General features: G+C 63.7%; 3 protein-coding genes across 7 annotated transcripts; 2 read left to right on the forward strand and 1 right to left on the reverse strand.

Annotated features, from left to right (window-relative positions):
- Positions 1–1,050: 1,050 nt before the first annotated feature.
- On the reverse strand, positions 1,051–2,114 carry TMEM256 (transmembrane protein 256). The gene is made up of 4 exons (XM_043582950.1): positions 1,981–2,114; positions 1,708–1,739; positions 1,374–1,454; positions 1,051–1,279 (listed from the first exon to the last, which is right to left on the reverse strand). Exons 1-4 carry the CDS (start codon positions 2,063–2,065, stop codon positions 1,136–1,138), a joined length of 342 nt encoding a protein of 113 aa, XP_043438885.1. The 5' UTR covers positions 2,066–2,114; the 3' UTR covers positions 1,051–1,135.
- A 748-nt stretch (positions 2,115–2,862) lies between these two features.
- Positions 2,863–17,586, forward strand: NLGN2 (neuroligin 2). Of its 2 annotated transcripts, XM_043582935.1 has the most exons (8): positions 2,864–3,606; positions 6,028–6,726; positions 9,605–9,655; positions 11,795–11,944; positions 12,118–12,303; positions 12,447–12,639; positions 12,995–13,591; positions 14,497–17,586. In XM_043582935.1, the coding sequence occupies exons 2-8, from the start codon at positions 6,273–6,275 to the stop codon at positions 15,368–15,370; spliced, it is 2,505 nt and encodes an 834-aa protein (XP_043438870.1). In that variant the 5' UTR covers positions 2,864–3,606; positions 6,028–6,272; the 3' UTR covers positions 15,371–17,586. The 2 variants fall into 2 exon arrangements, with proteins under 2 accessions (XP_043438871.1, XP_043438870.1); XM_043582936.1 differs by lacking the exon at positions 9,605–9,655 and having other exon boundaries at positions 2,863–3,606.
- Positions 17,587–17,948: 362 nt separating this feature from the next.
- Positions 17,949–19,264, forward strand: SPEM1 (spermatid maturation 1). 4 transcript variants are annotated; one of them, XM_043582946.1, is made up of 3 exons: positions 17,949–18,167; positions 18,265–18,322; positions 18,499–19,264. In XM_043582946.1, the coding sequence occupies exons 2-3, from the start codon at positions 18,305–18,307 to the stop codon at positions 19,234–19,236; spliced, it is 756 nt and encodes a 251-aa protein (XP_043438881.1). In that variant the 5' UTR covers positions 17,949–18,167; positions 18,265–18,304; the 3' UTR covers positions 19,237–19,264. The 4 variants fall into 4 exon arrangements, with proteins under 4 accessions (XP_043438881.1, XP_043438882.1, XP_043438879.1 ...); XM_043582947.1 differs by having other exon boundaries at positions 17,949–18,158; XM_043582944.1 differs by having other exon boundaries at positions 17,950–18,167; positions 18,524–19,264.
- Positions 19,265–19,327: the final 63 nt, after the last annotated feature.

Here is a 19,327-nt window from a genome sequence, read left to right on the forward strand (position 1 = left end):
CCTAAGTTTATTTGGGGGGGGGAGGGGCAGAGAGAGAGAGGAAGACACAGAATGGGAAGCTGGCTCCTGGCTCTGAGCTGTCAGCACAGAGCCTGATGTGGGGCTCGAACTCACGGACCACGAGATCATGTCCTGAGCTGAGACAGGACGCTTAACCAACCGAGCCACCCAGGTTCCCCTAAGTTTGCTTGTTTTTTTTTTTTTATTTTTTTAAAATGTTTATTTATTTTTGAGACAGAGAGAGACAGAGCATGAATGGGGGTGGGTCAGAGAGAGGGAGACACAGAATCTGGGCTCCAGGCTCCGAGCTGTCAGCACAGAGCCCGACGCAGGGCTCGAGCCCACAGACTGTGAGATCATGACCTGAGCTGAAGTCGGACGCCTAACCGACTGAGTCACCCAGGCGCCCCCCCCCCACCAAGTTTGTTTTTGAGCGAGAGGAAGAGAGAGTGCAGAGAGTACGAGAGGGGGACAGAATCCCAACCCTGCTCAGTGCTGTCAGTGCAGAGCCCGACGCAGGGCTCGAACCCATGAACCGTGAGATCATGACCTGATCTGAGATCAAGAGTGGGGCGCTTAATGGACTGAGCCACCCAGGCGGCCCCACAACAGAGCTCTTTTAAGGATCATCTCAAGCACTGAAGCCTTTTATGCGCCCCCCATACATGATGATCTGTCCCTGCGTTGAACCCCAAAAAGTTTTGTAACTAATGGCACTACTCCTGAGCTGCCTTGCCTTAACTCTGACTTCTAGAGTGAATGTTCAATAAATGTGTGGCCTGGCAGGCCTGAAAACTTTACCCTACAGGAACCTTCAGTTCTAGTGGGCAGCAGAACCGCACGGTGACTTGGGCCCAAAGAGTGCTTCCGAAAGATTCTGCAGTATTTCCAACATTCTTTAGGACTCTGACGCCCACCGGTTTCAGGACCTCCTAACAAGCTAACCTCGAATGAACAGAATCCCCAGACCCAAGATTCCGTCTCAGGAAAGGGAAGGAGTCCAGAGGTGGACAATGCTTACCCTTCTTTCTCCAAGAGGTTAGACGAACAAAGACTCGAGTTCTTTATTTGCCTTTCCCTTTTAATCCCCTCCCTGCTCCAACTCTTAAAGAAGTACCCAGCTATACAAAGAAGTTCAAAGGGCCAAGGCAAGCCAGCCCAAGATTAACAGGCTCCCTCCCACGGGGGCCAAAGTCTGGATGCTGGGGTCTCCACTCAGAGCCTGGTAGTAAAAGCTGGTGCAGAATAAGGTGGTTCCAGAGGCTAGCAGTAACCCGGCCTGAAGGAGATACAAGAATACAGGCCAGTAAGAACAGGGCGGACGGCGGGAGCTGGTGGGGCATGGTCAGGGTTGGGCATGGGGGTAGGATTACCCAGAGGGGCTTTCTGCAATGGGGCACCCCTAACAGAGCCAGGCTGTGGAAGAAGTGGTGTTTGTTGGCCTTGTCGAAGAGCTGTAAGAAAAAGAGAAATGGAAGGCGGGGTGGGGGAAGACACTTCCTAAGCAACGCTGGTGCCTGCATCCCGTGGGGGCACATCGGAAAAAGTTCGTCCCCCCGCTACTAAAGTCCCGGCTCGCCTGTCCCACCAGCACCCACGGCACATGCTCGCCGCCCTCCGTGCTCCGCCCCTCCCCTACTTCCCTCAGCGACCCCAGACTTGGGGCGCTCCTAGACCCGGAAGCTGGGCAGCCCCAAGTCCCTTCACCTCCTTCCCGTAGGCATCCGGGAACTGGGCGCCTGTGGAAGGAGAGGCAAAGGTTACCAGTCCGAGCACCTGCCTCCACCGCCCCGACTCCCGGGTGGAGGGAGGGCCCAGGCGGATGCCCCCAGAAGGCGTCTCATTGGTGCAAACGCACATGGGCGCTTCTGGGGACCAAACTGGACCAGGCAGAGGGCTGTCCGGTGGAGGGGAAAGCCGGCACTTCCCATAGACCCCGCCCCTGCACTAGACCCCGAAGGTCGACCCCAGCCCCCTGACCGTGCGCCCCGTAGGAGGCCAAGCCTAAGGCCCCGGCTCCGGACAAGGCGCCCAAGCGGCGGAAAGCAGCCCCCGGCCCGGCCATGGCAGTGGATGGTCACGCGCCGGAGGAACACCGCCCAGGCCACCCAAGAGGCCAGCCAATCCCAATCTCCCATGCAAATAATGTCCAAAAGTGCCCAATCCGGGACGTGTTCATTCCGGCGTCCAGGTCCTCACCCGGGTACTCGCGCCTTTGTAAAAGCTCGGCTGAGTGGCGAAGCCGCGTGGCGGGCGGAGAAACAAGAACCAATCAGGGTCGGAGGAGCGGAGCAGTGAGGGGCGGGGCGCGGAGGCGGGACTAGAGGATTTGCGTCACGGATTGGCCCACTTTCAAAGTTGATCGCTCCTTCCGATACCTACCTCCTCCCACCTCCGGCCAATTTCCAAAGATCCCGGTCCCCACGCGGAGTTCCGCCCCTTTCCCCACTGGCTCCTCCTTTTCAGCTTTAAACCAGGCCTACTCTCACAAGGAGGCGGCCGCTCGGGTAGCCAAGCCCCACCCACCGCCGTCAAAACCCCGCCCACTGTCGAGATGGCCCCTCCCACGGACCCAAGGCCCCGCCTTCTTCGTGTGATGCCCCGCCCCCTTGAGTTCACCCTCCCCCTCCCCCCCCCCACCCGCCCCCAACCCACCAACCGCGGGAGCCCGGAGGGTGGGAGACCCGGTGGGGGCGATGTCTCCACCCTGCCCCGGCCCGCTTCGTTCCTCCGTCGGTCTGTCCGCTCCCGCCCCCTTCTCCCGTCTCCAATCCCCCCACACTCTGGAGGGCGGGCGGGCAGGCGGGTACGAGCGAGGGGTGTGCGCCGCTCTCTCCGCAGGGGGCGGGGGAGGCGGCCGCGCGGTGACGCGCGGGGCTGCTGCGGCTGCTCCGCCGGCGGATCATCACTCTCGGGCTGGGATGGACGCGGGGCGGGCGGGCCCTGGCGCGCGGAGCCAGGAGTCCGGGCCTCCTGGCTGCTGAGCGTCTCCCGAAGCCTCCCCTTTACCCCCGCTGCCCCTCCTAGGAGCCCTGCCGACCCCCACCCCGGGGCTCCAGACCCGGCTCCCGCCCTCCTCTGACTCCCTGGACCTCCCCCTCCCGCCCGCCCTCGGGATCGACTAGATCCCTCCCCCTCCCCGAGGATTCCGGCTGGATCCCTGCCCCTGCACCGCGGATCCTGCGCTCCCGGGCTCCGGGCCCCTGGGGATTGCCGTGGACACCTCCTCCCGCACCCGATCCCTTAGGATCTTCCGCCTGTACCACCTTCTGGTCCCTCGAAGCCGGCCCACGGAGCCAGTGGATCCCCAATCCAGTCCTGTCTCGTTGCCCCCTCTTCGCTCCGCCGGCCCCACCGCGGGGTTCCCTGGTCTCGGGTTCCTCCTGACCCCATCCCCTACCTCTCCTTTCCCCGGGGATCGACTGGATCCCGGCCCCGCCCCCCGGGGCTGGGGCGATCCCCCTCCCCCGCCCGGTGAGGCGCTGCGGGCGGGGGCTGGGCCTGCGGGGCCGCGGGGGCTCAGAGGCCGCCGCCCCCCTCCCGAAGCCCATCCGCCCCCTACTCGGAGCCCTGGATGGAGGCACCACGGCCCCAGGGCTGAGCCAGGTAGGAGCTAAGCCGGGCCGGGTGGAGGGGGGTGCGTGGCGGTCCACTGGGGTCTCCTTTTCCCCATCTCTCTCCCTGCGCCTGGTTTCCCCCCAGCCTGCTCTGTCTGCGTGTCTCCGCCTAGGGATGCTCTCGCCGTGTCTCTGCGTCTCGGTCTCTTTGTCTCTGCCTCTCTCCAGCCCATGAATGATCCTTTGAATGGGCCCACAGACCCCGTGTGTTCCCATCTCCCCCTCCCCCTCCTTCTCCCCTTCCCGGCCAAGCCGTTTTCCCCACTGCAGGAAGAGGGGGGGGGCTGCGGCCTGAGCCCCCCTCCCTCAATTCTCCCCGGCTGGGGGAGTCAGGCCTGGGCAGGAATGGAGAGAGCAAGGCAGAGGGATAGGGAGAAGGAGGGGGAGAAAGATGTGGCAGACAGAGATGGGGCGAGAAAATGGGGGAGACAGAGATAGGGAAAGAGGGGGGAGAGAGAGAGAAGTAGAAGGGGCTTAAGGGAGAAATTTGGGGAAGAGGTTTGAAGGGGAGAGAAAGATGAGCCACGGCGAGGAGGGAGATGTGGAAAGATTCGTAGAGGAGAGAAGGGGAAAGGACTGAAGGCAGAAACGAGAGCAAGCTGGAAGAGGCCGGGAAAGATGCTCCGAGGGAGCATCATGGAGAGGAGAGAGGTGAGGGGAGGGAAGGGAGAGAAGCGGGCAGTGAGGAGGCCAGGGGCCCAAAGTACCTTAAAGGGGGGGGGGGTGGCAGAAACAGACCATGTTAGTAGGAGGGGGAGGGGGAGGCAGGGCCATGGAAGCAGAACCCAGCCTGGCTTGGACAGAGGAGATCCTGAGGGAGCCAGCCCCAAGCCCCCTCCTGGTGAGGGGGGAACAGGAGCTTAAGAGGACCTGAAGAGGGGGAGGGCACGACTGGGTGTGTGTGGTAAGGATTCCTGTGTCCTCAGCTCTGGAATAAATTGACACCTGCAGAGAGCCACCCGCGGGCTGGCGCCTGGCTCCGAAAACCCCGCGTCAGCAAACAGCTCTGGCGGCTGTTGGGGGGGGGGGGGCAGGGGGCGCTTGCTGGAATGACCTGGGTGTCTGCCCCTTTGGTCTGATCTTGTCTCTTGTCCTGTCCCTGCTGTCCTGAGCATCCAGGCATCAGAGCAGCAACTGTGGGGGGCTGGCAAGGGGAAGGGGACATCAGTAGCTGAGATGGGGTGAGCAGAAAGCCGAGGTTTGACCCCCCCCCCCAGGACGGAGGTCAAAATGCCACGCACGGAAGAGGCGTCTGGGGTCCAAGGCTGTTGGAGACTGTGGGAGGGGGGCAGTGGGTGGACGCATGTGATGCCCTCCAAACCCACCTCAGCACCCCTTCTCCCCAGCCAGAGGCCTGGTCACTAGGGCTAGGCTCTGATTGGCCCACAAGGGGCAAGAGGCGGATCTTTTAGGGTTCTCCAGGCCCCAATCTCCCGCTCCTCTCAACATATACACTTCTTTCTCTATGCTAAGGTTGGGGAAAACTCACGCCTCTGCCCTCATGCCCTGAATGTACCCCACGACCAAGCCAGCCCCTTCCCCTCTTCCTCCAGACCCCCCTCTAGGGTTAAAGCTGCAGCCGGTTGCCGAGGTAACATTGCGGGGCAGCATCCCGTCGCCCAGCAACCGGCCGCAGGATCACGCATCTGTCCCCGGATTTGCCCCTCCAGCATCCCCTGCCTACTCGAGGCCCTGCCTCAAGGCACCTTAACTCCTGATGGAAGGAATGAGGAACACCTGGGGGAAAGGGGATCCCCCCCCCCCTTGCTGCACAGATTCTTAGGGAATGGGCTGTGGAAGGAAGGAAAAGGTGCTGGGCTCCTGTGGTCCCAAGAAGGGCCCGAGTCTGGCCGGGGTGGGGGTTCAGTGCCTGGAAATTACAGCTGAGGAGTAATTAACACGTATAAACAAACCCGCCACTTCCTGCTAATTAATGACTTGGTATTTTTATTTTCTCTTCCTTGTCTCTCTCATCCCTCCCAGGGAGGTGGGAACTGGGACTCCTGAGTCCCCCAGCAACGCCTGCCTAGGAGGGACAAAGCAGCTGGAAGGGTGGGGGGCAGGCTGGTTCTGGGGAGCTGGCCTGCTTCTCCTCTGGCTCTGTCCTGGACCTGTGCCGCATCTTGACCCTACGCTAGCCTTAGACTTTTCTGTCTGGGTCCCTGCTTTGGGGGTGGGGTGCTGGGGTGGGAGGGGGAGGCGCTAGGGGGCCGGACGGTGGAAGAAGGGGGGCAACTTGGTGCGGATTCCAAGTCACTAACCACTTGTCTCTTGTTTTCCCCATTCCCTTCTGTCTGCCCTGTCCAATTTCCCTTCCCTTCTTCCACTTCTCCGTATTGTTCTGTCTGTCTGTCTGTCTGTCTGTCTGTCTGTCTCTTGCATACCCCGTCCCTCCTCCCCCCCCCCCCAGGTCGGGCCTGCCTTCACCTTCTCCCATTTCTTTCCCCTTCCCCACCCCTCGCCCCCTCCATGGAGAGGAACAGACCCCTTCTCTGTCCAGTCTAACCCAGGTCCCTCCCCACCCCCCTCCTCCCTCCTTTCCCCCACCCCCTTCCCCCCTCCTGGGGCAAGGGGGGCCTCCCTCCCTCTCCCCCCCCTTCTCTCTCTCTCCGAGGGGGGGGGTCCCGGGGAGGGAGGGGGGGTCCCCCGATCAGCATGTGGCTCCTGGCGCTGTGTCTGGTGGGGCTGGCAGGGGCTCAACGGGGGGGAGGGGGTCCTGGCGGCTCCCCGGGTGGCCCGGGCCTGGGCCTCAGCAGCCTCGGGGAGGAGCGCTTCCCAGTGGTGAACACGGCCTATGGGCGAGTGCGCGGCGTGCGCCGTGAGCTCAACAACGAGATCCTGGGCCCCGTCGTGCAGTTTTTGGGCGTACCCTACGCCACGCCACCCCTGGGCGCCCGCCGCTTCCAGCCGCCCGAGGCCCCCGCCTCGTGGCCCGGCGTGCGCAACGCCACCACCCTGCCGCCCGCCTGCCCGCAGAACCTGCACGGGGCGCTGCCCGCAATCATGCTGCCTGTGTGGTTCACCGACAACTTGGAGGCGGCCGCCACCTACGTGCAGAACCAGAGCGAGGACTGCCTGTATCTGAACCTCTACGTGCCCACCGAGGACGGTAAGGGCGCGGGCACCAGGCGGGGCACCCCGTGGACGCAGGCCACAAACGCGCATGCGGACCCTCGGGCGCCGGCACCTGCTGGCCTTTGGGGGGGGGGGGGCCGTGAGAGGCGCTGTGTGCCTGCAGGCGCCGAGTGCCCTCCGAGGGTGGCCCCGGGCGCCTGGCGGGCAGTCCCAGGAACGCATCCCACAGACAGCCACCCCGGACGTTCTCTGGGGGGCTTAGCGACCCCATCCCCGCAAAGGCGCGCACAGAGTGGCCCCTGAGGGTGACCAGGCATCGGAAGCACCTGTTACCCGCCTAGACGCCCACTCCAGCTCTGTGCCACCTCCCACGCCCAGGCCTGGGCTCCTCCCGAGGAATACCCACTTTAGTGACTTCTGCCCCTCAAGACAGACAGAGACTCCCTTTCCTCCAGGTGTGCTTGGACAGACTGCCACCTCCCACATCGCATCCAGAGGGCCTCACCCGAGCTCAGCGTCTCCTCTTCAGACAGCTCTGTCCCCTGACCCCTGTGCACCCCTAAAGGATCAGGGACCCCCCCTCCCCCGCCTCGCCAGGGGCCCCTCCATTCAGAGCCCAGCACACCCATCCTCATCAGAACATCTTTCCCTCAGGGCTCTGGAGCGGGCTGCCCTCGTGAGGTGCGCCCCGGCAGGGCACACGGCCCCCAGCACACTGCCCGGAAAGTTCTCCCCGGGCCAGCCTTCAGCACACGGGGTATCTCTCAGGGTACCTTCCAGCTGTCCTTATATGATATGCTTGTATCACTGCTTCCGTCTATGTCCACGAACACCCCCATATCATTACTCCAGAACACCCCCACACCGCCACCTATGGATCACGTGACCTAGCGAGAGTGCTTACCCGAGTAACCCCGCACATGGCCATTCGCACCACAGTCCCCAGCACCCTCAACACTTCCCAGGCGTCGGTTACCCCAACCCTTCCTGGTCCCAGGAAGGGACTCGCATCACGACTCACGCTGTGACAGTGCGCCCAACGGCCCTTTCCCCTACCCACAGATCCAGTGCTCGGACACCTCACTCCCAGCACATTCCGTTCCAGCCACCCTGTGTTCCTTGTACCAGCCATGCACCCCAACACCGTAACCACCCTTCCCATAGAAACCATGCCTCCTAGCAACCCATGCCCACGACGCTCAGAAGTCTCATCTACCGCAATCCTACCCAGATTCCAAGCACCTCAATGCACCCCACACCTCCTCCCCAATACCGCGAGCCCCTCCACGTGAGGGCCGTCCACCCCCCGCCCCCCTGCCCTCTCACGGGCCTCCCACCCCGACAGCCTACCTACCCCTAAGGATGGCCTGTGAGTCGTCCACCCGGTACTTCCCACCAATGGGCTGTCCACCCTGCCCCCACGCCACCCACGCCCACACCTTCTGTATTTTTAACCGTCTCTTATCACAGACCTGCTTGGGGCCTGACACGTTCAGGTGATCTCACTGAATCCTCACATCAGCTCTGGGAGGAAGAGGTTGACTCAGGCAGGCGCGCCCTCGCGCTCGCGCACGCGCGGGCACGGACGCACAACATTCTCACGCCCACACGTGCCCTGCTGACTTCATCCCCAGTCGCTTCCTGATCCTACTGGGTCCCTATGGGGCCATCACCGCCAGCTGGGAGAAGCCTTCCAGAGACTGGCTTAGGCCTTGCGGACCCGTCCCTCCCTGTGCTGGTCCTTATGTCAATGCAGAGAGATCAATCAGCGGGGGGACGGGGGGGACCCCTCCGATTCCTGGGCTCTAGCTCTCCCCTGACCATTCCCCAGTCTGGAAGAAACCTGAAACCAAACTGCGAGCCCAGTCTGGGGCCTTTCCTTGACAAGGGGCACACTTTGTGCCTCCCGGCACCTTCTGGCTGGCACCTTATGTGTCAGGCTGGCTCAGGGCGCTGTGTTTCCTGTTCCCTATGTGGGGACCGAACCCCGAACTGGGGAGGGGGCGCTTTCTGGCATTAGAGCAGTGGCGGGGTGGGGGTGGGGTGGGGGGAGGCGCTCACGACCCCGGTGGGAAGTTTACCGTTCTGGACCGGGGTGGGGGAGAGCAGGCCTGGGTAAGGGGGGAGGTTGGGGGGTGCAGAGGGAAGAGGTGGAATGGAGGGCAAGACCTGATGACCCCTTTCCCTGCTTCGCCCCACACTGGGGAGGTGGGGTGAGAAGCCAGGCCCGTGAGTGCGGAAGGGAGAGGCGTGCTGGTGGGTGAGAGGCTGGGCGGGCGGGCGGGCGCCCGACTGACCTACCCCCAGCCCTCCGGTGGGCAGCTGAGGGCCTCCAGGGGCTGCGAGCTCGGGGAGGGGGGGGTCTCTGCTCTGCCCCCCGGATCGGTCCTTTCCGCTGCAGCCCCCGTCTCTCAGTCTGGGGGAGCAGGCAGGTGCCGCGCGGGCCCTGAAGAGGGCCTGTGCGAGTGGTGGCCCCGTGGTACAGCTGGCCTTGGTGACCCGGGCTCGGGTGGGCCTCCCCTCCCCTCCCCACCCCCACCTCTAACACCGCTTAATTTCCAGCGATTAGCAAACACTTCGACAAGCCAAGTCAATGTCTTTAAAACAGGCTTCAGCCCACTCAGGCCCCAGCCACCCCCCCTCCCCCCCCCACCCCTCCAAAACCAGCCTTTTCTTCGGGGCATGACTTTTTCCGGGAAGGGGAACAAAATCGGGTTGTAGAAACGTTTTTCTCTTTTCTTGGTTTCTTTTTCTTGCGACCAAATTTTGCTTTTTTCGGCTTATTTTTTCTGCCCCCACCCTCCCCTTTTCTGCTTTCTGCCCTCCCCTCCCCATCCACCGCCTCCCCCCGACCCCCCATCTTTCCCCACAAAATTGTCCTTTTTTTCTCTGTTTTGTGTTCCCGGTCTTAGGTCCGCTCACAAAAAAACGTGACGAGGCGACGCTCAATCCGCCGGACACAGGTAGATTTAAAAATCCGGCCGCTGCATGTGGTTGCTGATAAGAGGACGGTCACGGCCCTGCCCCTATAACTAAATGCCCCCGCAGCCCTCCAGGCCCCTAAGTCGTTGTCCCCAACTAAACACGAAAAAGAAAAGAAAAGAAAAACTTGTAACAATTGGAAACGAGAATTTGCGAGAACTGCAAACGCAGTCTGAACCATGTTGGACCCACTAGCGAGCCTGCAAGGAGAGCCAAACGCAGCAAAAATGAACGTGGAAACACAATTGGATGTTTAGCGTTTGACAGAAATTTGGGCTGGCTTGCCACTCGTGACGAGTAGCATTTGAGGGAGAAAGCAAAAAAGCCACACAAACTTTAATTTGGAGCAAGACTCCATTTGAAACAGACACAAATCTAAAGTTGGCAAATTGGTGGCCCAGTTGAAAACAGCAGAACCAAAAGCCTGCTGCGATTTCCAAAAGCCTAGCAGATGCAGGAAACGCAAACATTCGAAGCAAACGAAAGAATTTGGAAATTTTTGAAAGCAGGGCCCAATACCTCGGAGTTTCACCGCAAAATTTTGAAAAGGAAAAAAAAAAATGCAAAGAACTTTTTTCTTTTTTTCTTTTTTTCCGAAAAAAAAAAAATGGATCTTTTTGGTTTTTGGGGTTTTTTTTTTTTTTTTCTTTTCTTGTCGAATCTGCCCCCCTCCCCCGAGAGCTTCTTGTTTTTTGGTTGTTGTTTTTTTCTTTCTTTCTTCTTTCTTGATCCTGGTTTTTGTTGTTGGTTTTGAATTCTTGTCGCCCCCCAGCTCCCCTCCCTGCTCCTTCCCTTTCTGACCCCCCCCCCTCCCACACTGGGAGTGGAGGTGCCGGGTGGGGAGGAGGGGGAGAACTGAGGACTTTAAGAGAGAGCCTTGCAGGGCGGACTCCAGCCCGAGTCTGGAGCAAGGGGAAGGACGAGGTTTGGAGAGGGCGCAGACAGGGCAGAGCCCAAGGGGCAGGGGGAGGTGGCAGAGAAGGTCCTGAGAGACTGGAGGCTGGAAAGCTGTCCTTAGGGGTGGAGGGGAGTGTCTCAGGGGCCTGCGGGCTGACCTCGTGGCAGGAGCAAAGTTTCCAGCAGGAGGGAGGTGAGCAGAGGCCCTGGGGACGGGCTGTGGAGGCCCAGGCCCGGCTTTCGTTTGTTGAATGCCCAGGCTAGTCAGACATGGCAGGTGTCAAGAAGGAGGAGGGCCCACGGGGCCATGGGTGACCCCAGCCTGGCGCTGTGGCTGAATCGTGTGGGAGGGGCTGCAAGGGAGGGTACTTGCCATAGCCCTGGGGACCACTGTGGCGGGCCCTCCCAGGCTCCCGCCCTCTTCTGGAATCTGTCACTCCTCGGTGTGGTCTGGAGGGCCTCAAGGGCCTACCGCACGTGGCAGTGATTGACGGGATCCTTTAGGGACATGGCAAGAGGGATGTCCGGTGCAGAACCCAGGGTCAGGCCAGTTTGTTGCGGGGCGGGGGGGGGGGGGGGTCTGAGAGTACAGAGCCGGGCCCTGGCTTTATCAGGCAGGCTCTCTCCCACCCTGCCTCCTCCTGCACAGTAATTAGGCTGGGGGTTGCCATGGTAACTGGGGAGGTGACCTAGAAAGGAATTAGGGCGGGGAGGAGACCAAGCCCCCAGGGACCCTAGGCTGGCACCCCCTCACCCACAGACCAGGCTACCACGTGGACATGAGGCCCAAGGCCTGAGTCTGAGGAGCGGCCAGGACCCTCCCAGCATCCCTAGCGCCAGACTTGGGAGTCTGGTCTCCCTAGGAGCGGGAAGGCGATTTGCTGCGTGTGTGTGTGGGTTGGGGGGGTCCCCCGGGTCCAGCAGGTGCCCTGGGGAGGGTCCCCCGCTCACCCCGGCCTCTTAGGCTTCTCGGAAGGTCTGTGTGGCATTGGGAGACGTGCCGTGGGGCAGACTGGCAGGAGGGGAGGAGGGACCTTCGGCCAGGGCTAGACGGGGAGGGGGGGAGGGGAATCCGGTCTTGCCCCCCCAGGGATGGGAGCGACACGTCCCCTGAGCTCCGGGCCCGGTCCTCCGTAGCCCCGGGAGCTGGGCGGTGCTGCTTCTGGTCTGACTGTGCTCTTGTCCCCCGACCCTGGCCCACCGCCCGCCCCCTCCCCACGCAGATATCCGGGACTCTGGGAAGAAGCCCGTCATGCTGTTTCTGCACGGCGGCTCCTACATGGAGGGCACCGGCAACATGTTCGACGGCTCCGTCCTGGCCGCCTACGGGAACGTCATCGTAGCCACGCTCAACTACCGACTTGGGGTGCTCGGTGAGGGTGGACGGCCAACTCTAGGGGCCGGAGTCTGGGAGGGGGCCCTGGCGGGCGGTGTTCCCCTCGACCCGGCAGAAGCGGAAGGGCTCCTGGGCTAGACCGGGCTGCCCAGAGAGGGGGCCGGGGTGCTGCGACACCCCCAGGAAGGCCCTCTCCTCCTCTCCTCCCAGGTTTCCTCAGCACCGGGGACCAGGCTGCGAAAGGGAACTACGGCCTCCTGGACCAGATCCAGGCCCTGCGCTGGCTCAGCGAAAACGTTGCCCACTTTGGGGGTGACCCCGAGCGCATCACCATCTTTGGATCTGGAGCGGGGGCCTCCTGTGTCAACCTTCTGATCCTCTCTCACCATTCGGAAGGTACCGGCGACCCCGCCGCCTGCCCCCCCCCCCCCCCCCCGTCCCCTTTGCCACACTCGGATGCTCCCGGGTCCCCCCCCCCCCCGCCCCCTTCCCGCCTTGGGCTAACACAGCCCAGCCTGAGGTCTGCCTGTCCCTGCCAGGGTTGTTCCAGAAGGCCATCGCCCAGAGCGGCACCGCCATCTCCAGCTGGTCGGTCAACTACCAGCCGCTCAAGTACACGCGGCTGCTGGCGGCCAAGGTGGGCTGCGACCGCGAGGACAGCGCCGAGGCCGTGGAGTGTCTGCGCCGGAAGCCCTCCCGGGAGCTGGTGGACCAGGATGTGCAGCCCGCCCGGTATGGGGGTGGGAGAGGGCCCGGGCCAGGCCTTCACAATTGCCTTGTTGGTTCCAAGGAGGTTGAGGGTGAGAGGTGCCCGCAGGCAAGGAGAGGTGGGCTTCGGGCCCCCCCCCCACCGGCCCCGCCTTCTTCTCTCGGAAGCCTTCCCTAAGTGGAGGTGCCCAAACAGAGCGAGGGGGCGCGCGGTGCCATGAGGTGCTTCAGGGACGACTTCCCGAGAGGCCAAGCGCCCTGAAGGACTCAGGAGATTTTGAAGTAGGGGAGAAGGGTCTTGCGAGCACAGGGCTCAGCAGGCTATGAGCTGAGAGGAGGCCAGGGGGCAGGTGATGAGACCCTGACCCCTTCTCCCCAGCTACCACATCGCCTTCGGGCCCGTGGTGGACGGTGACGTCGTCCCCGATGACCCTGAGATCCTCATGCAGCAGGGAGAATTCCTCAACTATGACATGCTCATTGGTGTCAACCAAGGAGAAGGCCTCAAGTTCGTGGAGGACTCGGCGGAGAGCGAGGACGGCGTCTCCGCCAGCGCCTTCGACTTCACCGTCTCCAACTTCGTGGACAACCTGTATGGCTATCCGGAGGGCAAGGATGTGCTTCGAGAGACCATCAAGTTCATGTACACGGACTGGGCCGACCGGGACAACGGCGAGATGCGCCGAAAGACGCTGCTTGCGCTCTTTACAGACCACCAGTGGGTGGCGCCGGCCGTGGCCACCGCCAAGCTGCACGCTGACTACCAGTCCCCGGTCTACTTTTATACCTTCTACCACCACTGCCAGGCGGAGGGCCGGCCCGAGTGGGCGGACGCAGCGCACGGGGACGAACTACCCTACGTCTTCGGCGTGCCCATGGTGGGCGCCACCGACCTCTTCCCCTGCAACTTCTCCAAGAATGACGTCATGCTCAGCGCCGTGGTCATGACCTACTGGACCAACTTCGCCAAGACCGGGTGAGGGCCGGCGGGGCCGGGTGGGGCGCCCCCTGCAGGCCAAGGCGCGCACACCCTCCATCCTCCGCGCGGTCTCCCTCGCGCCCCCCCTCCACAGTCATCATTCGGCCATCTAACCCTGACCCCTCTCCGCCCAGGCACCTGCTGGACGCCTCCTCAGTGCCACGCACTGACCGTCCGCGGGGTCCGACAGAGAGGGCCCTGTCCTTCGCGGGGTGGGGCGGCTCGCTTGGCGGCTTTGGCTCCGGGTCGGTCTCTCCCGCCCTCCTCCTCCCTCTCTCCGGACACTCTGCTCTGGGTCTGATGCTCCGGGCTGTGTATGTGAGCGTGCGTGGGGACTTGTGTCTGTCCGGCTCTCTCTCACCGTCTCTTCGAATCCACGGATGCCCCTCCCTCTCTCTCTCTTCTGTTTACCTTTTGCCTGCTGGTTTCTCTCCTGTGTCTTCGACTCTGGGTTTCTGACGTTTTTATGTATTTTTGAGAGCTACAGACAGAGCGCGAGCAGGGGAGGGGCAGAGAGACAGACGGAGAGAGAGGGGGATGGAGACACAGAATCCGAAGCAGGCTCCAGGCTCTGAGCTGTCAGCCCAGAGCCCGATGCGGGGCTCGAACCCAGGAGATGTGAGATCACGACCTGAGCCGAGTCGGATGCTTAACCTACCGAGCCACCCAGGCGCCCCTCTAAAGTGTGTCCCTCTCACTCAGTCGCAGCTGCTGCCCCTCTCACTGGCTGTCTCTCTTCCTGTCTCGTGTTCTCTGGCTTTCCTTCCGTGTCCCGGGCTCTCCGCATCTCTGTGGGGCGCGCGCGCGCGCACACACACACACACACACACACCGTCCCCCACCCCCCCCCCCCTCGGGGCCTCCCCCTCACTCCCCCTCTCCCTGCCCTCCTGTGCCCACAGCGACCCCAACCAGCCGGTGCCGCAGGACACCAAGTTCATCCACACCAAGCCCAACCGCTTCGAGGAGGTCGTGTGGAGCAAGTTCAACAGCAAGGAGAAGCAGTACCTGCACATCGGCCTGAAGCCGCGCGTGCGCGACAACTACCGCGCCAACAAGGTGGCCTTCTGGCTGGAGCTCGTGCCGCACCTGCACAACCTGCACACGGAGCTCTTCACCACCACCACGCGCCTGCCGCCCTACGCCACGCGCTGGCCGCCGCGCCCCCCGCCCGGCGCCCCGGGCACCCGCCGGCCCCCGCCGCCCGCCACGCTGCCGCCCGAGCCCGAGCCCGAGCCGGGGCCCCGGGCCTACGACCGCTTCCCCGGGGACTCCCGAGACTACTCCACGGAGCTCAGCGTCACGGTGGCCGTGGGCGCCTCGCTCCTCTTCCTCAACATCCTCGCCTTCGCCGCGCTCTACTACAAGCGGGACCGGCGGCAGGAGCTGCGGTGCCGGCGGCTCAGCCCCCCGGGCGGCTCGGGCTCCGGCGTGCCGGGAGGGGGCGCCCTGCTGCCCGCCGCCGGCCGCGAGCTGCCGCCCGAGGAGGAGCTCGTGTCGCTGCAGCTGAAGCGGGCGGGCGGCGTCGGGGCGGACCCCGCCGAGGCCCTGCGCCCCGCCTGCCCGCCCGACTACACCCTGGCCCTGCGCCGGGCGCCGGACGACGTGCCTCTGCTGGCCCCCGGGGCCCTGACCCTGCTGCCCAGCGGCCTGGGGCCCCCGCCGCCGCCGCCGCCCCCCTCCCTCCACCCCTTCGGGCCCTTCCCCCCGCCGCCCCCCACCGCTACCAGCCACAACAACACGCTACCGCACCCCCACTCCACCACTCGGGTATAGGGGGCGGCGGGGGGAGGCCCTCCTCCTCCCAGCCGTCCCCCCACCCCCACCGACCCCCCACCCCCCACCCCCCGCCGGCGGGCAGTGCCGCTCGGGAGGCAGGGAGGACCGCTCCGCGACAGGCTTTTCCTGCGTGGGGAGTGGCGGGGGCGGGGGCGGAGGGGGGGGGGGTGGGCTTCACGCGCGGAGGAGCATGAGGTGGACACGGGTTTTCCTCGCCAGGATGCCGAGAGGCCCTTTCTCTTCTCTGGACCTGGGCCTCGGAACAACTCGGGGGGGGCGTTTCGTCCCCTCCATTGGGACACCAGTCTTAGGTGTGCGGAAACGTGGAAGTATTTTCCCACGTGGAGGTGTGCTTTCTCACGAGGGGGTGCGTTTTGCCATGTGCAGGGTGAGGTTTTTTTTTTGCCGCCCTGGACACATGTTGGCCCCCTCGAAGAGCTTCTGCGGGGATTTGTACCCCAGAATCCCGTTCCCTCCTGCCTTCTCCCACCTCCTCCCCTCCCCCACCCCATGGAGACCCTGGAAATGGCGTGTTCACGGACCCGTGACCCTTGGCCACCGGACAGACACAGCAGGGTGGTGCCTGGGAAGCAGCGAGGAAATCACAGTCCCCCCGCCCACCCCCACCCCGGCTCCCTGCCCCACCCCCCTCTGCCCCAGCCAAGCATGTTTATTCCCCCCACCCCTGGCATATGTCAGATGAAGCACGTTCTCTGGGTGGGCCTGGCCTTCGCAGACGACAGACACAGATTCCCTGCCAGGGGGAGGGAGGGAGGAGATCCGTGCACCCCCGTGCTCCCCGGGGAACTTGTTTCCCCACGGGTCCGGGACACATTTCTCTGGGTGGAAACGCCTTCTTGCATGTGGATGTGTGTGTTCCCATGCGGACGGCCCCCGGCTCTCCGGCGCTCCTTGGCCTCCCCGCCAGGTCCAAGAAGGCCTAGCGCCCCGTTCCTCCCCACCCGGCAGGTGGGGACAGACTCCCGACAGACAGAAGCTGGGGGTGGGGGTGGGGGGATGTACAACTCCTGGGGGCAGAGCTCTGCCCCTCTCCAAGAGATGCTAAGTTGGGGGGGGCATGGCGTGCCACCCACAGAGGCCATGCATGTTTGACCAAAGCCCTCACTCGGGTCTGAGGACAGCCTTTCCCTCAGTCCTCAGATCATTGCTCATCCGTGCCAAACTGCGTAGGTGGGTTTGAGGGGTGGGGTGGGGGGAAGACCCTCAAAACGTGCCAAGGATTCCCCAGTCCTGGGCCAGGGCAGGTAACTGTGGAGACAGGGGGGGACACGGGGTGGGGGGGGAGGGGAAGCGGCAGCTACAAGGGTCCCGCCTGTGTCTCCGCTCTTCACTGTGTCTCATCCCCTCCCTCGGTGCCTCGGTGTCCTAATCCCCCAACCCTGTCTCCCTCTTTGAAGCCATCCCGTCTCGATGTCAGACCACCTTCTCCCCTTGGATGTCCTCCCCTTCTCTGACCTGGCCCCCCCCTTCCCTCAGCCGGCCAGGGCTCAAGGAAAGGCGCGGGGGAGAGCAGGGGGGCGAGGCTTCGAGGGACAGGTTGGGGAGAGAATGAGGTCAGCCGTGCCCAGGAACAGATGGAGGGGCAGTGGGGGGCGGGGCCTGGGCAGACAGCAGCAGGGAGAATCTGAAAGGACATGTGTGAGGTGACTGCCCGGGAAGGAGGTGCCCCAGGACAAAGGGCTTGGGCCTCTGGGGACAGGAACGTCGTCAGGAAGGGTTTGAAGGGACACCAGCAGGAGGAGCATCCTCGCCTGCTGGCATTTTGCGGGTTTGTGCCAAACTTGAGTAGGGGGTGGGGTGCCGTCTTCCACACCCGGGTCCAGAACCCCTGGCCTTGGCTCCCCAAAGCCCTTGCCTCCTGACTGTCCCTTCTCCCACCTCCCCCCATGGAGACTTAGTTCTTTTCTGCCCCCTTCCCTTGCCTGGTCTAGCTCCTCTCCAAACAGCCACGTCCTCTAAATGCTAGGGACCTGGGCCCCGAACCCTGTAGACAGATGCCCCCCCCAAGCTGGGGCACGGGAGGGGGGCTGGGGGACCCCATGATTCAGCCACGGACTCCAATGCCCAGCCCCTCTCCCCAGAACAACCCCCTGACAATCCCATGTCCCTGCCCCAACCCTTCGCGGCTCTGTACACATTTTTAAACCTGGCAAAGATGAAGAGAATATTGTAAATATAAAAATTTAACTGTTGTTCGTGCGTGCTCTGATGGGGGTGGGGGCCCGAGGAAACGAGCCGTCGGGAGGCCCCCCTGCCCGCGCCGGGGGGGCAGTCGGAGCCCACAGCCCATCTCGGCTGATGGCTTCGAAGGCTGAGAGAAAGCGGGAGAGGGTGCTGGGGTGAGGCTGCTATGGTGGCAGGGTTGTTTGGGGAGTTCCATTCGGGGCCCAGGTGTGGGCAGGGGCTGAGCCTGGTGTAGAGGAGGAGCGGGCAGGGGCTGATGGGGGCGGGCAGCAGACAGGCCAGAGCCCAAGACTCTCCCTCTTGGCACATTGTGAGGGAGAGCCCCGGCATCATTGTGACCCGCTTACCCCCAGGAGCTTCTGGGGCGGGCGGGCGGGCGGGCGGGCAGACGCTGTGGGCACAGTGGGCTGGGGGCCTAGGGGCCCCAGTGGCCCCAGGGACCCCCATGGCCATGGCTGAGCGGCCACGGCCTGGGTGGGCCTCATATCCCAGCTCCAGCACCAACAGCTGTCAGGACCTGGGCAACTCCATCCTGTTGCTGCTGGGTCTCATCATCTGCATTAACATTGGCATCAATATGGTGACGCTGGTCAGGGCGGTTCTGGCGGGAGGGGGACGGCAGGAGGGCTGGGGGAGGGCCTGGTGGCTGGGGCCTGCCTGGGGTCATTGTGTTCTCCATCGCCTAGCTCTGGCGCAGACTCCGCGCCTTCTTACATCGGGTGTTCCATGTCATTTATGAGAAAGGTAAGCGGAGGCTGCTGGGGGCATAGGAGAGGCAGGACCCAGGGGTCTCCAGGCCTGACCCTGAGCCGGCCCCTTCCCCTCCAGCTCTCCCCTCTCAGACCCCACGGCGATGCCCCCTCTCCCCCCACCCTGTACCCTGCCCTCCCCATCCCTGGAGGAACCAGCCTCCCCCCCAGCCTCTCGCCTCCCCTCGATCCACAGAAGCTTCTAAGCCATCCTCACCTGAGAAGCAGACCCAGCCTCCGAAACAGAGCGCCCCTGCGGTCCACCTTCGATGCACCATGGACCCCGTGAAAATGACCGTGACCCCCCCACCCACTCGCCGCCATCGCCACAGGGGCTCCTCCAGGCGCCGGGGGCACCACCTGGTCGCCTGGGCCCCCGACACCGACCACGAGGAGAAGCCCCCACATCGGCACCCAGCAGTCTGCTCCCACAACTGGGATCACTGCGCAGACTGGGAAAGCTTCCAATCCACCCAGGGGCTCTGGGCTCCCCACACCATTCGCTTCCAGCAGACCGTAGAAGGAAAGCCCCTCAAAGGAGAGATGCCGTCGGAGCTGGGCCTGGAGGCCTACGTGTACCCGGTGAACCCACCACCCCCGAGCCCAAAGGCCCTGAGCCACGACAACTGTGGGGCGGGCGCGGGGGCGGGGGCCCAGGCGGAGCAGGAGCAGGGCGCCCCTGCCCCTCCGGCCCCGCCCCCTGCCCGGGGCCCCGCAATCGTCCCCGACCTCCCCAGACGCCCCTCCTCGCGCCGCGTATTGTATGACGCCCGAGAAGTGAGGCGGCGCCTCCGGGAGCTGACCCGCGAGGTAGAGGCCCTGTCCCACTGCTACCCGCTGATCTCCAAGTCCAGCAATGCCGAGGGGACGGGCAAGGACTGGGTATACCGTTCCCTGGCAGAGAGGTGACCGGGAGACAAATAAAAGGAAGAGAGGAGGTGGTTTGTGATGGTGTGGGGGGGAGGGGGGTGCCAGGGCCCCCAAAAGCCCTGGTCGCTAA

This window comes from Prionailurus bengalensis, chromosome E1 (genome assembly GCF_016509475.1).
Source record: "Prionailurus bengalensis isolate Pbe53 chromosome E1, Fcat_Pben_1.1_paternal_pri, whole genome shotgun sequence".
NCBI lineage: Eukaryota > Metazoa > Chordata > Mammalia > Carnivora > Felidae > Prionailurus > Prionailurus bengalensis.